Source organism: Papio anubis, chromosome 16 (assembly GCF_008728515.1).
Source record: "Papio anubis isolate 15944 chromosome 16, Panubis1.0, whole genome shotgun sequence".
Classification (NCBI taxonomy): domain Eukaryota; kingdom Metazoa; phylum Chordata; class Mammalia; order Primates; family Cercopithecidae; genus Papio; species Papio anubis.
The window spans coordinates 44,691,313-44,708,071 of record NC_044991.1 but is presented as its reverse complement, the minus strand read 5'-3'; the positions used below and the strand labels follow the sequence as shown (position 1 = coordinate 44,708,071).

Sequence of the window (16,759 nt, the reverse complement as noted above, 5' to 3'; positions counted from 1 at the left end):
TCTACCTGTATGGTTTTAATTTTTTTGCCCTATTGCAGTGGGTAGAACTTCCACTATTGTGCTGAATAAGAGTGGTAAGAGTGAACATCTTTGCCTTGATCTTAGAAGAAAAGCATTTAGTCTTTCACTATGAAGTATGTATGATGTTAGATACAGGTGTTTTGTAGATACTATTCACCAAGTTGAGGCAGTTCTCTATTCCTAACTTGCTGAAGAGATTGATTGATTGATTGATTGATCGATTTAGAGATGAAGTTGCACTCTGTCACCCAGGTTGGAGTGCAGTGGCATGACCGCAGCTCACTGCAACCTCCACTTCCCAGGTTCAAGTGATTCTTCTGCCTCAGCTTCCTGAGTAGCTGTGATTACAGGCACATGCAACCATGCCTGGCTAATTTTTGTATTTTAGTAGAGACAAGGTTTCACCATATTGGCCAGGCTGGTCTCACAGGGTTCACTATTTTGGCCAGGCTGGTCTTGAACTCCTGACCTCAGGTGATCCACCCACCTCAGCCACTGTGTCCGGCCTGAGAAGTTTTCGTCATTAATAGACGTTAGATTTTGTCAAATACCTTTCTCATCAATTGATATGATCATATGTTTTTCACTTAAGTCTGTTGATATGGCATACATTGATTGATTTTGAATGCTGAGCCAGCTTTGCATACCTGGAATAACTCTTGCTTTGTCCTGGTGTATATTTCTTTGCATACATTGTTGTATTTGATTTGCTAATACTTTTTTGAGAATTTGTACGTCTAAGTTCATGAGACAGATTGACTCTCTGGAATCAATCACATATACTAACAGTGAACATCATCCTGTAGTTTTCTGTATTTATACTGTCTTGTTTTGCTGTCAAGGATATACTGGTCTCATAAAGTAAGTTGAGAGGTGTTGATTCTTCATTTTCTCAAAGAGACTGCGTGAAATTTGCGTTAATTACTCTCAAATAGTGGTTAAAATTCCCCAGTGAAGTCATTTGGACTTGGTAATCTCTTTTTTGGGAGTTTAATTAATTTAATTAATCTCTTTTTTGGGAGTTTAATTAATTAAATTAATTTAATGACTATAGGACTATTTGGGTTATGGATTTTATGTGGTTGACTTTTGGTGATTGCCCAATTCATTTTTGATAAAAGTACTCAGGCAATTCAGTGGAGAAAGAACAAACTTTTCAACAAGCAATGCTGAAATAAATTAAGTTATATGCAAAAAAAGAGTGTCAACCAAACCCTAACACCTTATACAGAAATTACTTTAAAATGTAAAATGGATCTAAATGTAAAACATAAAATTATAAGATTTTTAGAAGAAAATATAGGAAAAAGTCTTTGTAACCTTGGTTTTGTAAGAAAATTCTTAGGTATGACACCAAGGCAGTCCATAAAAGAAAAAACTGACAAATTGGACTTCATAAAAATAAAACATTTTTGCTCTGTGAATGACACTGTTAAAAGAATGAAAAGACACAGGCCATAGAAAAGGATAAAATATTAGCGAATCACATACATGACAAAGGACTTGTATATAATATATACAAACAATTCTGAAAACAATAACAACTCAATTTTAAAATAAGGGAGCAGAAGACATGAACAGACACTTTACCAAAGATGATATACAGTTGGTAAATATGCACATGAAAAGATGCTCAACATCATTAGTCATTAGCAAAATGCAAATTAAAACCACAATGAGATACAGGTAAACACTTATTAGAATGGCAAATAAAACAAAAACACACTAGCCCAAAATGAGCATCAACAAAAACTGACAATATCAAGTGCTGGTGAAGATGTGAAGCAACTGGAACTCATATATAGGAATGTAAAATGGTTCAACCACTTTGGTAAGTAAATTTGCAGTTTACCACAAAGCTAAATATAAACTTACCATATGACCTAGGTGGAAAACCTATGTTTTACACAACAACCTATACGTTAATTACAGTTTTGTAATTGCCAAAAACTGCAAACAACTTTGTGTTATTTAGACCAATAGATGGTAAATACTTTTTCCACAGAAGAGGAAACCTAAGTAATGTGTTGATGGTTTTAACAATAACCAACAATTTGTTCATGCCTCCTTGTACGTATACCCTTCTGCATTGTAACTTTGCCACTTGTTGGTTTGGGGTTTGGCCATGTGATTTTCTTTGCCAGTGGGACAATAGCAAATGTGACACTGTTGAAGGCTTGAAAATGTTTGTGCATTGGGACTTATTCTTTCTTATAGCTAGGAACCCTCTGTCACATGTAAGGCCTGGACTAGTCTACTAGATGAGAGATCCTCTAGCCACCCTAGAACCATTGGAGTCCTCATGCAGAGTCATCAAGCCCCAGCTGAGCTGGATCTTAACTGCCCAGCCAAACTATAGATTCATAAGAAGGAATAAATGCCATTTTAGGCCACTAGATTTTGGGTGGTTTGTTAAGCAGTAAGAGCTAACAGATATAGCTGATATTAAGTTAATTTGTCTCCAATCTGGTGGACCCAAAAGTAAATTCTTTGGGCCTGCCTTCTTTGCCTCTAAGCAAAGTAAAAAAGTGGTTCTCCATCTTTGATGAACACTGGAATTATCCAGGTAGCTTTAAAAAATAATGACATCTGGGCCGGGTGCAGTGGTTCACGCCTGTAATTCCAGCACTTTGGGAGGCCAAGGTGGGTGGATCACTTGAGGTCAGGAGTTTGAGACCAGCCTGGCCAACATGGTGAAACCCTGTCTCCACTAAAAATATGAAAATTAGCTGGGTATGGTGGCGCTTGCCTGTAATCCCAGCTACTGGGCAGGAGACTAAGGCAGAATTCCTTGAACCTGGGAGGCGGAGGTTGCAGTGAGTCGAGACCGCACCATTGCACTCTGCATTCCAGCCTCGGCAACAGAGTAAAACTCCGTCGCAACAACAAAAAAAAAAAAAAAAAAAAAAAATTCTGGATACTACTGGTATATATAAGATTGAATAGGTATGAGGTGCAGCCTGGCCACATACCAAGTGATTCTAAAACAGAAAAGGCAAAGATGTTACCTATCTAGTATATTGGCCTGCTCGGTAACGAACATGGAACTAGTGCAGTTTCCACTCTCCTGCTCGTGTCTCTAGTGTACCTCTCTCAGAGAATATGTAGTGACAATATTGTGTATTAAACTGAACTCCAAGATTTGCTGCTGGTGAAGCAAATCAGAGCTTCACCAGTATTAAGTTACGACTTTTTCTGGACGCTACAGGGTTGACCTACTCTCCATGGTCTCAACGGCAATAAAAACTCCAACTAAATGTCTAAATGTGACCTTAAGACCCATCAAAAGTACCCTCACTTATTTGCTGAATTATGACGGTGGCCACTTTTTAATCCTAAATTTCACTACCGGCAATAATTTGAGAACCCTAAAGTTATTGGTGTAGAATATTTAACACCTGATAATGCTGTTCTCATTTTTTTTCCTACCTAAAAAATATCAACTCTTTGAGAAAAGGAGCCAGGGCTTTGTATGACTTATGTAAGTTAAGTCATAACAATTTAATAACAATTTTTTTGTTATAATTATGTGCTTGACTAGTAAAATGAGATTTTACAATTAAATGCAGTGACTTACGGGCTCAAAAACAGAAAAACCAAACCCAATGGCTCAGGTTCACAGAAACCTTAAAATCAGACTCTGATTTTGATTTTTGTGCAATTACTACATTATAATTAAACAGTTTAAAGAGAACAAAACTTTTCCCCTGCAGAGAATGAAATATGAAACATAAATTTTATAGACCATACTCATAAACATACTAAGATTTATGACTTTTCAGTGATAATGTGGGGAGTTCACAGATGTATCTAAAGAAATCATGTTTTATTTGGCTGAATAATCCAACAATGTCAGTGCTTTATGTTAAAATCAGTTCCGTTTGGATACTGTGCATTTTTCTGTTATAATAAATAATTTAAATGTCCCTTTTTTCTTCCCTTTATAGAGACTATTTATACTCCCTTATTATTTTGATATCACTCTGAGTTTTCCATCATTTTAGTCTTTAAAATATACGCTACATTGGTGACTTTTCGTTTTTAAATAGAGACAGGGTCTTGCTTGCTCTGTCACCTAGGCTGGAATGTAGTGGTGCAATCACAGCTTACTGTAAACTCAAATCCTTGGCTCAAATGATCTTCCCATCTCAGCCTCCTGAGTAGCAAGGACCACAAGTATGCACCACCACACTTGCCTTTTTATACGCGCACACATGTATTTTGAGACAGGGTCCATGTATTTTGAGCCTGGATCAGCCCAGGCTGGAGTGCAGAGGCGCAATTTCACCTCACTGCAACCTCTGCCTCCCAAGTTCAAGCGATCCTCCTGCTTCAGCCTCCTGAGTACCTGGGACTACAGGCATGGGCCACCATGCCTGGCTAATTTTTTGTACTTTCAGTAGAGACGGGGTCTCACCATGTTGGCCAGGCTGGTCTTGAACTCCTGACCTCAAGTGACGTGCCTGTCTTGGCCTCCCAAAGGGGATTACAGGCATAGGCTACCATGCCCAGCCTATAGTCTTATTATATTGCCCAGGTTGGTCTCAAACTCCTGGCCTCAAGCAATTCTCCTGCCTCAGCCTCCCGAAGTGCTGGGATTACAGGTGTGAGCCACCTTGCCTAGTCAGTAGCTTTGATTTTTAATACCCCAAATGTCAAGTTTACTATTAACCACAAACCTTGTCAAATTCCTGTTGTCTTTCAGAAGTTACCATATTTATAATTTGCTCCAAGTTACAATGTTGGTTTTATTTACATTTATTTATACAGCATATCTAATTTGACTGTCACAGGTGGTCAGTTGTTTATAATATTTAGACCAGATGAGATCCAAGAGTGTTAAGGCCCTAGATGTGTTTTAAGAAGAATTAAGATATCCTTAAACGTTACAGCAGCATATCCACCCTTCTGAAGTATTCCAAAAATCTGAAGGACAGACAGAAGAATTTTCTGTTGCTACCAAAAGAAAAAACCACTGGAGAGCTCATGAATATTTCAAATGCAATTATGGGCAATGCAACTCTAGAACTGCCTTTAAATGGAGTTGTCCTCTTAAAAGTTAAAATCAGTTTTCAGATATTTTTTCCAGAGAGTACTTTGAGAGGCATAAAATGGAATAAATCAGTGCAATACAAAATAATGAAAATATTTTACACTTTTATTTACAAGTTAATTTCATAAACAGACTATACTTAACATGACTAAACAACAAAAAGTTCTTGACTTCCATCCTTTATGGCTAGAAAAATAAATTACTTTAATAGTTATTTAAACATGCCTCCTGCTTCCAGAGAAATTAATGTATTAAATATATGTTTTTTCAAATTATCCCTAACGTTTACATAAACTTAAGAGTAGATATTGCTCTATTTTTACAGAGAATTGTAAACAGCCTTTTAAAAAGCTAGAGTAACTTTCCACTAGTTAGAATTGAACATCATAAAATATGAAAATTTTATAAACCCTATAATTCAGATAATTTAATCATGACTAATCTGTAGGAATATACAATACAAATTTGTCAGTCATCCACAATTAAGTATAATTATTTATGGAGAAAAATTTTATCATGTTCAGAAAAAGATTTTATTCATATTCTTGAAAGATAGCTTTGTTCCCAATAAATATTCCTCCTACTATTTCTGTACATTTTAGGAAAAGATGTATTCAATTCAAAAATAAGTAACATCCAGTTATTTGACTTTTTGCTTTTTTCTTGCTTGAAACTGCTCTGTTTTGGTTTTTATAGATTTAATCAACATTGACAAAGCAGGATCAATGGACTTCCTTTGTGATTCTTTTTCAATCTCACTCTCTTTTTTCTTTATTGCCTGTGTAAGTTCTTGTTCTTTCTGTTCTCTTTGCCGGGCTTTCTCCTCAAGGATTTTTTCCATAGCTTTCGTTTTCTTGAAATTGGGATCTGAGGGGTCCAAATTGAACAAGTGGGAAGTGTACATTGCCTGAAACCGTGCATCGCTAACATTTACCTGCAAATCCAAAAAAATAAATAATTAATAAATTAATTAAACAAAATTACTAAAGCAAAAGGCCAGAAATGGGGCCAAATTTAGAAAGTTGGTGAGTTGATTATATAAAACACAAACCTGAGCGTTTGTACTGATTCATTAGCAAACTGTTTTTCCATAGATCTTTATGGCCTACCTGTGGACCACAACTTGTGGGGCACCCTGTTCTTATCATGCAAGGACAATGTATTTCGAAGGGAATTACAGTGGGCCATATATATATATATATATATATGATGGCTGGTAACTACAATGATCACTTAGACAAAATGACTGGAGGAGTGGTTTGTGAGGCAGGGCTTTCCCATGCTTACAGCACAAAATCAATTTCTCACCAGCATAAATAAGCCAAGCAGAACATTTGCTGGAGGCCCTGAACTCTTAGTACATTTTTAAAAATTTTAATCTTGGTGCCAAAAATAAGGAACTATTGAAGGTGATCCATAGATCAAAAGATTTAAAGACCACTATGGCAAAGAATCCATCCGAGATCAAGGTCTGGTCAGACACAATCCCCAAATTTATCTTCTTTCTATAAAAATTTGTGGTTCCACGTTTAAGAGTATACCCTTAACTCCAGCCAGCCTTTGAGGGTTGCCAGGCAGATGGGTAACCAGCAAGAAAGGGAAACACAGGAAACACAAGTCCACTTGGAGATGGATTGTAGCTCTACTTAGTTATCATGACGACAAGAGACTCAATACCCAGAACAAGGAAAAAACCCACAAATATATTTATATGTATGATTATTAATATATGAAGACAGAATGACTACAAATCATTCTTTGCTTTTCATAAGGAAACTAACTCAATAAAAACCTCACTGGAATGGGAGCACATGTGAAACTGACTCAAATAACAGAAGCTACAGAGTAGCCCCCAAATCCTTCTGTAAGGACTTAGAAGCCATCTGTATTCTACCCTCCATTGTTTGAACAAATTCAAAATTTCCCAAATTTCCCCCATCTTATTCAGGGCCAGTTCTTCCACATTAATGGTTGGAAGTCATTAAGCAGTTTCTAACAGCTATTTGTAGATTTTCGGTAGAGGGCTCAAACTCATGCTTAGGGGACTCTGCAGCCATTAGGAATATGTACTCAACAAAAAGAGGCAGGAGTAATGGAAACAAAAAACACAGCAACGGAGAAAACATGGCTTACTGTGCTGGCCACTGCATACAGTGAGAGTGGGACCCGTTATGACATGAACCTGTTATTCAAGCATACCTTTGCTGGTCTGAGGTTCACTACATGTGATTCTAACATTAAAAACTACACATTTTTGGTACAACATGGCTACCAAAATACAAGTCAACTATTGCACCTGGTGCTCAACCAAAGAAACAATGATTTCATCTATCCTGGGATGAACTGGCTGTGCTGGTCTAAAAGACAGTAGCTTTGGCTCTACCATCAGTCTTTCCGAAGACATTTTCTTTTTTTTTGAGACAGGGTCTTGTTCTGTCGCCCAGGCTGGAGTGCAGTGGCACCATCATGGCTCACTGCAGGCTCGACCTCCTGGTCTCAAGCAATCCTCCCACCTCAGCCTTCTTAGTAGCTGGGACTGACTATAGGTGTGCACCACTATACCTGGCTAATTTATTTATTTTTTTTTTTGAGACAGAGTCTCGCTCTGTCGCCTGGGCTGGAGTGCAGTGGCGCGATCTCTGCTCACTACAAGCTCCGCCTCCTGGGTTCACGCCATTCTCCTGCCTCAGCCTCCCAAGTAGCTGGGTCTACAGGTGCCCGCCACCATGCCTGGCTAATTTTTTGTATTTTTAGTAGAGACAGGGTTTTACCGTTTTAGCCAGGATGGTCTTGATCTCCTGACCTTGTGATCCGCCCACCTTGGCCTCCCAAAGTGCTGGGATTACAGGAGTGAGCCACCATGCCTGGCCAGCTAATTTTTAAAATTTTTCATAGAGATCAGGGACCCACTATGTTGCCCAGACTAGTCTCGAACTCCTGGACTCAAGTGATCCTCATGCCTCAGCCTCCAAAAGTGTTGGGATTATAGGCGTTGAGACACTGCACCTGGCCCCTAAGACATTTTCAAGGGTAACTTTGACTATGCTCAATTTCTGTCTGCAGAGCTGACTTTAGATTCAATTCCAGCTTTAAGAGACTAGAGGCTGGTGTCCATGGTTACCTCAAAGTCATCCTCTATTAATTCCTTCTTTTTCATGAGCTGCTTCTTCTTCTTTTTGCTCAGATTCTGGTGCTCCACAATCTTGTTGTAATTGAAGTGTTTCTTACTGTCCTCATCCTCATCCATCATAAGCAAAGCCATTTCAGCCTGTGAAGAGCAAAAAAAAGTTCAAATGTACAACAGTGCTTTTTTTACCCCCTAAAAGGAGTATAGGGCACAAGATATGCCTTCTAGAACGGAAGGCTCAATCACTAAAACTCTGGGGTACCACCTGTCATCTGTAAACTGACTGTGGATTACCAAAACAAAGAGATCTTTATATAGCAATAAGGCAGAATCTCTGGAAGCAACATTACTGACAGCAGGAGAGATAAAACTTTGTAGTTAAAAACCAGGCCCCATTTCACTTAGTGTGACTCATTAGTAGGCTGCAGGAACAAGAGTCCCCAAGTACCCTCAAATAAAAAGTTCTCATTTTCACTTTGTTCTTCTTGTGCAATGACACTAAATCTAGCAAAGGTTATTTTGTGATGCAAATCATACTTTCTAAATGTGTAACTTTATAACAAGTAGGTTTTTTTGTTGTTGTTGCTGTTTGCTTTTTTTGGCCTTTACTATTTCAATACTGATACAGTTCTATGAAGGTAGGATCTTAGTATCTGCTTCTGAAATCTAGTAAATGTCTTTTTACACGAAATGGGTATTTTCCACCAACCATGGGATTAAACAGGAACCCTCAAAAATCAAGTAAATAACCATATACACTAGTAAAAATACAGAGTATGCTCTCAACCTTTGTGGATCTTCCTATGTTACCACTTTAGACTACCTTAATTTCCTTTCATCACTGGCACTTGTAGCTGGCTTTTCAGAGACATTTTCCACAAAAATTGATTTTCTTTGTTGCTGTTTAGATAACTTTATGAGTACTGCTGTATATGCAATGAATAGAGAATAGAAGCTACAGTAAGATGCAGAGTTTAGGTGGCCAGTCAGGCACACTTCTGGCAGTGACATGTGAACATCAGCCCTAGGAGCACTGCTGCCTTCAATTCCTGCCTCAGCAAAAGCACATATGACTCTGTGCCAAAATTACATGTAACTCTGGACATAGCGGGTCACTGAAGCATAGGTTCACTGCATTTCCAAGAAAGAATGTAATTTTGTACGTTCAATATATGTATTCACAATACAAAAATCAGAAATTTGCATTTGGCAAACCATAACCACAAACTCTATTACAGGACAGACTCAGTTTGAATTAAAACTTATGGCAATATTACTTTGAGGTTTTAAGGGTATTTTCTGTCTCAGGTATAGTAAACGTTTTTAAAAGTGAGATAATTTCCTCTTAATTTATAAAGGAAAATAAATACCCTTGAGTTTGAGGTAAATTTTAACTTTGTACGAGTTGGAGAAATTATGTTTGATTAAAAAAACACTGTATTTAGAAACTACGCTGCTAAAATATTTAATTAAATCTCTCACAATTTAGTTATAAATGTCACTGCTAAAATAAGTTGTTTTTGAAAATTAGCGACATGTACAACTTCATTTAAATTGCGCCTATGAATTATCCCCCGAGCATGTAACAATAACCGCCTTTTACCTTTTGTCTTTCTACTTCAGTTTCTTCTTCTGGAGATGTGCCATCTTTTGCAGATTTTACCGATTTTTTCTTTATACCTGGCACAATAAACCAACATAAGAGGGGAAAAATTACACGACTATCAGCAACATTCTGTTTATACTAGGAACAAAAACACAAGATATCTAGGAATAATCTTAACAATAAATGTGTCGAAACTAAAGGGAGAAAAAACATGTTACTGAAAGAAGACTGTGGGTATATGAATGGAATAAATACAATGCTTCTGCATGGAGTGACTGCATGTTATAAAGGAAGAATTTCTTTCAAAGTAATGTATTTCTTTGTAATACACATCCAAAGTAATACAGTTCCTGTGTGGAACATGAGACTTCTAGCCCAGGGTGACCACTGCACACTGTGCCTCCTTTCCTGGTACCCAAGCTATACCGCTGAGTGAACTGCCGTGAAGACGCGATGAAGAGAAACACCCAACACTGCCCTGCTGTGTTTCCTGGCCTGACTACCTATGACGGCCAAGTGTGACCCACTCAAGCCTTTTCAGTTTGACCACCTAGAGAGTCTACAAAAATCCCCCGCTGGGCACTGTGCCGCCCTCAGCAAGTGACCTTTGGAACAGTATGACATCTTATGCCCCTAGATGTGACATAATATGAAAGATATAGCATTGCCTATGAAGTATGCTTGCCAAAACTGTTCAACATGAGTCTAATGGAACCACTCGTCTAACTTCCAGTTTATGGAAACTACAGGGGACTGAGTGGCAAGGAACAGATAAATCTAGAATATAAGACATTCCAAAAGATCACTAGCCTGGGTTCTCGAAAGGCAAATGTTATGGGAAGGGGAAGTGTATATGGTATCTTCTAGTTGAACTAAAAAGACTACTACTAAATATGACTATTATATAGTAATATCTTGTATAAATATATTTTTATGATATGCCATAAAAGTATATGCATACAAAAACAAAATGGCAAAATGTTAACAACTGCAGAACACAGGGGCTGTTCACTGTATTGTTCTCTCAATTTTTCTCAATGTATAAATTTTCATAATTAAAAACAAGAAATGGCCGGGCGCAGTGACTCACTCCTGTAATCCCAGCACTTTGGAAGGCTGAGGCAGGCAGATCACCTGAGGTCAGGAGTTTGAGACCAGCATGGCCAACATGGTGAAATTCTGTCTCTACTAATAATACAAAAAAATTAGCCGGGCGTGGTGGCCAGCGCCTACAGTCTCAGCTACTAAGAAGGCTGAGGCAGGAGAATCGCTTGAATCTGGGAGACAGAGGTTGCAGTCAGCAGAGATCGTGCCACCCGACTCCGGCCTGGGCAACAGAGCGAGACTCTGTCTCAATAAAAAAAAAAAGAAATGGTTGCTTCTGTTATATCTATTGAAAGATATCCTATCTTTCTTTTTTTTTTTTTTTTGAGACAGAGTCTCGCTCTGTCGCCCAGGCTGGAGTGCAGTGGCCGGATCTCAGCTCACTGTCAGCTCACTGCAAGCTCCGCCTCCCAGGTTTACGCCATTCTCCTGCCTCAGCCTCCCGAGTAGCTGGGACTACAGGCGCCCGCCACCTCGCCTGGCTAGTTTTTTGTGTTTTTTAGTAGAGACGGGGTTTCACGGGGTTAGCCAGGATGGTCTCGATCTCCTAACCTCGTGATCCACCCGTCTCGGCCTCCCAAAGTGCTGGGATTACAGGCTTGAGCCACCGCGCCCGGCCCTATCTTTCACTTACAGAGATTTCACATAAATGAAAATATTAACACAGAGCAAAGAGAATTCACAGACAAAAACAAATGATCAATAAACAGAAGGAAATTATTTCACCTATCTCACAATTGTTAACTGAGCACTTATTATGTTGCGAGCACAGCTCCAGGTGCTGGTGATACAAGCCATGAACAATAGGTTAAAATCTCTCATGCAGTATACCTTCAAGTTGGGAAAGACAGAGGCAAAGCAGGACAAAAGGGTTGGAGACTGAATGGGGAGGCTGGTTTTGTTAGGGTAGTTAAGGAAGGCCTCTTCAAGAAGGTGACACACAAATAATGACCTGGATGAAGTGAGGAGGTGATATGTGAGAACACCTGAAGAAGGGTGTGGCAGGAGAAGGGAATGGTCAAGATGGTTGAAGAATTGCAGCTAATGGGATAACAGGATAAGCAAAACCTAAAGTCAAAAGAGGCTTTAGAAACTCCTCTGTGTGTATTAAGTCCCTGCTAATACTCTTGCACACCTGTCCAGTAGACATGCCCAGCCAAGAGAACATGTCAGCATAGAAGTGCTGCCAGGCTCACCTATCGGTGCTACCAAGCCATTTGTTTTGCACTTCTAAGAAGAAATACTTATTGTATGCAGCCCTTCTCCCTAGAGAAAATGTTCCTCATCACTGGTCCTATCTGAAATTTTTTTCAGGGAATAATATATTAACCTTAAGAGTATAATCTTTCGGCCGGGCGCGGTGGCTCAAGCCTGTAATCCCAGCACTTTGGGAGGCCGAAACGGGCGGATCACGAGGTCAGGAGATCGAGACCATCCTGGCTAACACAGTGAAACCCCGTCTCTACTAAAAAATACAAAAAATTAGCCGGGCGAGGTGGCGGGCGCCTGTAGTCCCAGCTACTCGGGAGGCTGAGGCAGGAGAATGGTGTAAACCCGGGAGGCAGAGCTTGCAGTGAGCTGAGATCCAGTCACTGCACTCCAGCCTGGGCGACAGAGCGAGACTCCGTCTCAAAAAAAAAAAAAGAGTATAATCTTTCTCTGTCTTAATGTATGTGTATGTCCTTACGCATATAAATATCATCAAGGTTCCACTTGCTTAGGATATGAACCCCCATTCCCTAAGTTTACCACTGCTCCTATGCTCTCAAGCCAAGAGCTCCTTTTGAAATGAATGGACAAATGACGTATGCAAAATATTATTCTGTAGCAGGGAGAAAATTAGACTGTATATAATTAATACTTAAAGCAGACAAAGATCTTCACATACAGCTGTGGAAAATAATTTCAAAGAGCCCACAATAAACTATTTCAGATTTTATAACAACCTGGTGAAGAGTCTTAAAAATAAACTTCAGGCCGGGCGCGGTGGCTCAAGCCTGTAATCCCAGCACTTTGGGAGGCCGAGACGGGTGGATCACGAGGTCAGGAGATCAAGACCATCCTGGTGAACACGGTGAAACCCCGTCTCTACTAAAAAATACAAAAAACTAGCCGGGCGAGATGGCGGGCGCCTGTAGTCCCAGCTACTCGGGAGGCTGAGGCAGGAGAATGGCGTGAACCCGGGAGGCGGAGCTTGCAGTGAGCTGAGATCTGGCCACTGCACTCCAGCCTGGGCGGCAGAGCGAGACTCCGTCTCGAAAAAAAAAAAAAAAAAAAAAAAAAAAAAAAAATAAACTTCAAAGGAGGACTGTAATAAGGGAGAAAAAAAAAAATCCCCAAGATAGGGCTAAACATGATATCCAGTTTTAGCATGATGAAAATTTCTTTGCTAACAAAGAATTTACTAAGATGTTAGACTGAATTGTTTAGTCAAAAGATACATAAGGCATACAGATCATTTCTGCACTGTTAATAAAATCAAATATTAAGAGGTCACATCTTTATTTTTTGAAAAAACATTTTTTTCCTCCCTGGAAAATTTTCAGACTTAAGTTAGATGAACAGTACTAGGGAAATGAAAGTTTGCATTCCAAAATATTATCTTTATTTTTCAGTGAATCTTTTGTCAAGTAAAGAACCACCTCTCTAGCTGGGTATGGTGGCTCACACCTACAATCCTAGCACTTTGGAAGGCTGAAGCAAGGAAGATTGCTTGAAGCCAGGAGTTTGAGACCAGCCTGGGTAGCAAAGCAAGACTCGGGCTCCACAATTTTTTTTTCTTTTTTAAATTAGCTAGGCATGGTGGTGTGTGCCTGTAGTCCCAGCTACTTGGGAGGCTGAGGCAAGAGGATCACTTGAATCCAGGAGAGTTCGAGGCTGCAGTGAGCCATAATAGTACCACTGTGCACTCCACCCTGGATGACAGAGCAAAACGCTGTCAAAAAAACAAAAACAGAAACAACAAAAAAACTACATCTTCTGAGACTGCTGCAAAAAATACATATGGATTGATTCTATTAAGTCAATACTAACAAAGACTCCAAGTCAGTGAATAGAGTTTTACAGTTAAATAAATCTAACCAATCCTTACTGAGGCTAGAATCCTTTTAGGCAAAAAATGTAACAGAATACATCCATGGAAAAAGATAGCGTGTAAAAAAAAATTCATCTGTAAAGGACATTTCATTTCCCGTTACTTATAATGTCAGAGAATTGTTCCCATAATAAACTTCTTCCAGAGGATTAGTTGAGCAATTCATGTGAGAGAGAAGCTAAGAAAGTTCACTGGAGGGCAGATGGATGTGGTCTCAGTACCCACCAGATGAAGAGTGGTAAGCACCCTAGTGATTTACTCTTTTGTAGCAAGTTTCTGCATCACCTGCCCATAATCAGACGCAGTCTGTTAAGGATAATCTCCCTCTAGGGTTAATAATATTTTGTATGCATATATATTCTGACACTGCTTTACAATGTTACTTGTAGAATTACAAAAAATAAAGGAAGTCCACTAGGACTCAGATTCTACCAACTGCCACTGGAAAACTAGCAGATTTTTCTAATATTTCATTTCATTTTCATCTCATTAATGTACTCATCCTAGATGTATATTTAAAAACTCTTATTTGACACCAACTTTGCAATTTAGAAGGAAATCAAAGAAAAAATTATAAAAGATAGAAGAAAAAATTATAAAAGATCTCTAACATTCACCCTGGCACCTAATCTGAGCCAAACACCAGGTCTGGCATCAGTGAACTCATTTCCTCCAAATTTTGAAGGCACATAAGTTTAGCTCTATGGGATTGCCTAGAGCAAAAATGCTATAAATGTACCCAAGTCATCTGGTTTACAATGTTTTTGTCCTGTTTAACTACAGACCTTGAACTATATACTCAAACACTAGTGTGTGAAATTCATTATATCTTAAGTATTTTTGAAAAGAAAAGCAAGGTCTATATCCTTAGATAATGACTATATTTCACTTCCGAGGTACTAAAATCCAAAACTATTTTGACAAACTAATAATGAAGTAAATACTGTAGCAATGAATTAATATACCAATGTAGGTCATCTGAGTTACTTTATTTCTACATTTTAAAAATTACAAACTGGTTGGGCACGGTGGCTCATGCCTGTAATCCCAGCACTTTTGGGAGGCCAAGGCGTGCGGATCACCTGAGGTCAGAAGTTCAAGACCAGCTTGGCTAACATGGTGAAACCCTGTCTCCACTAAAAATACAGAAATTAGCCAGGCACAGTGACACACGCCTGTAGTCCCAGCTACTCGGGAGGCTGAGGCAGAAGAATCGCTTGAACCCAGGAGGCAGAGGTTTTGGTGAGCAGAGATCACGCCACTGCACTCTAGCCTGGGCAACACAATGAGACTCTGTCTCAAATAAATAAATAAATAAATAAAATTTAAAAAAATAAAATAAATAAAAATTACAAACTGGTAAATTTTAAACCAAAGTCCAACTCTCTTTAAGAGTACCTACTATAGATCCTTATATCTGAAGGGCACACAAAAAACTTCCAATTTCTCTCTGACTCCCTGTGGGAATCCATTTCCCTAAGGTTATAAGCATGCTTCCACCTATCCTTAAAACCATCTGCCTGGATCCCTGGATCGTGAGTACAAAATGTTAACATTCAGTATATTCTTCTTTATATCTTCTGGATACTGTTAAGCACAAATTTAGTTTTTGCTGGGGAGGAAAAGGTTCAGAATTGAGTAAAAACTCATTAAATCCATCTATTCGAGCATATACATGATATATATCTAACACATATTTAAAAAGTCCAGTTGTACCATAGGTAGTCAGATTAAAATGTAAAGTATGGGAAAACTGTATCAATCTCATTTATTTAAATATTTTGTAACATGCTGAAAGTCATATGGGAGGACCGGGTGATCTTGACACTCAATAATTGCTGACTGAATAACCACATACACGAATGGGGGCACACAGCTTTGTAATGTGTCTTTGAAAAGCCATGTCCAGCATGATTCAAAAGGGATATGCTGCTTCTGTGGCTCAGCTAGTTCTCTCTTTCTCTGCCTAGGCCTCCCATACCGCTGCTCTTGCCACATGTTCTATGGTTTTGTATCTGGCCTGGCCTTCAGATTTATACGCCCCATCTCTCTCCATTTTCGGCTATCCAGACCGAAAAGTCTCCTTAAATTTGACAATTCATTTAATCAACTGCCTTAGGCAGTAACCTCCCGCACCCTGCCCCTCCAGCGATCTGTTTCTAGGTCCCTACCTTATCTGCTCATGCGGATTATCTGTGCTTCTGCAAGTGAATGAACAAACAGTATAAATCCATAAACCAATCAGGTAAATCCCTCATCTTCCTGACACCAAATATACAAATTTACCTGTATTTGTATTTACTTTTATTTGCCCCATTTTCTGTATCTTAGTAACTTCTTTTCTGTTGGAGCAATCCCAAGGGAAAGAAAACATGCCCTAAAAGTTCATATCTTTAAAAAAATACTTTCTCCTTACGTACATTCAGGTATGGCTCCATGTCTTTGCTCCCCTTCACAGTGCAACTTCTGAAAAAAGAATGCTCACTTTTCACCTCAAACTTTAACCCATACTAATCTACTGAAACCTCTATCGCCTCACCAAGTGTCTGTGAGCCACTACATTAATACTGTTCTTCCTACTTCCCAGCCGCTCCTTCTCGGCTTCTTAAGCTTTCCCCATCCTTTCAAGTAGCACTTCCTCTAGTATGTCAGATTAACAGTGCCTCATGTAGACTTCACCTGACCTCAGGGCCCATCCTGCATCCTCTTCTCTTATCAGTGCTCTCTACTCCCACTGCCATGGTTTGAAGTACT

The 16,759-nt window shown here is 39.1% G+C and overlaps 1 protein-coding gene across 1 annotated transcript in view; it reads right to left on the bottom strand.

Annotated features, from left to right (window-relative positions):
- Positions 1 to 5,161: 5,161 nt before the first annotated feature.
- ESF1 (ESF1 nucleolar pre-rRNA processing protein homolog) overlaps positions 5,162 to 16,759 on the bottom strand; it is a 69,816-nt gene continuing 58,218 nt past the window's right edge. The window contains exons 12-14 of the mRNA XM_021921247.2: positions 9,805 to 9,881; positions 8,196 to 8,342; positions 5,162 to 6,008 (exon numbers count right to left, since the gene is read on the bottom strand). Coding sequence (XP_021776939.2) covers positions 5,715 to 6,008; positions 8,196 to 8,342; positions 9,805 to 9,881 — 518 coding nt within the window. The 3' untranslated portion in view covers positions 5,162 to 5,714. The remainder of the gene's footprint in view (positions 6,009 to 8,195; positions 8,343 to 9,804; positions 9,882 to 16,759) is intronic.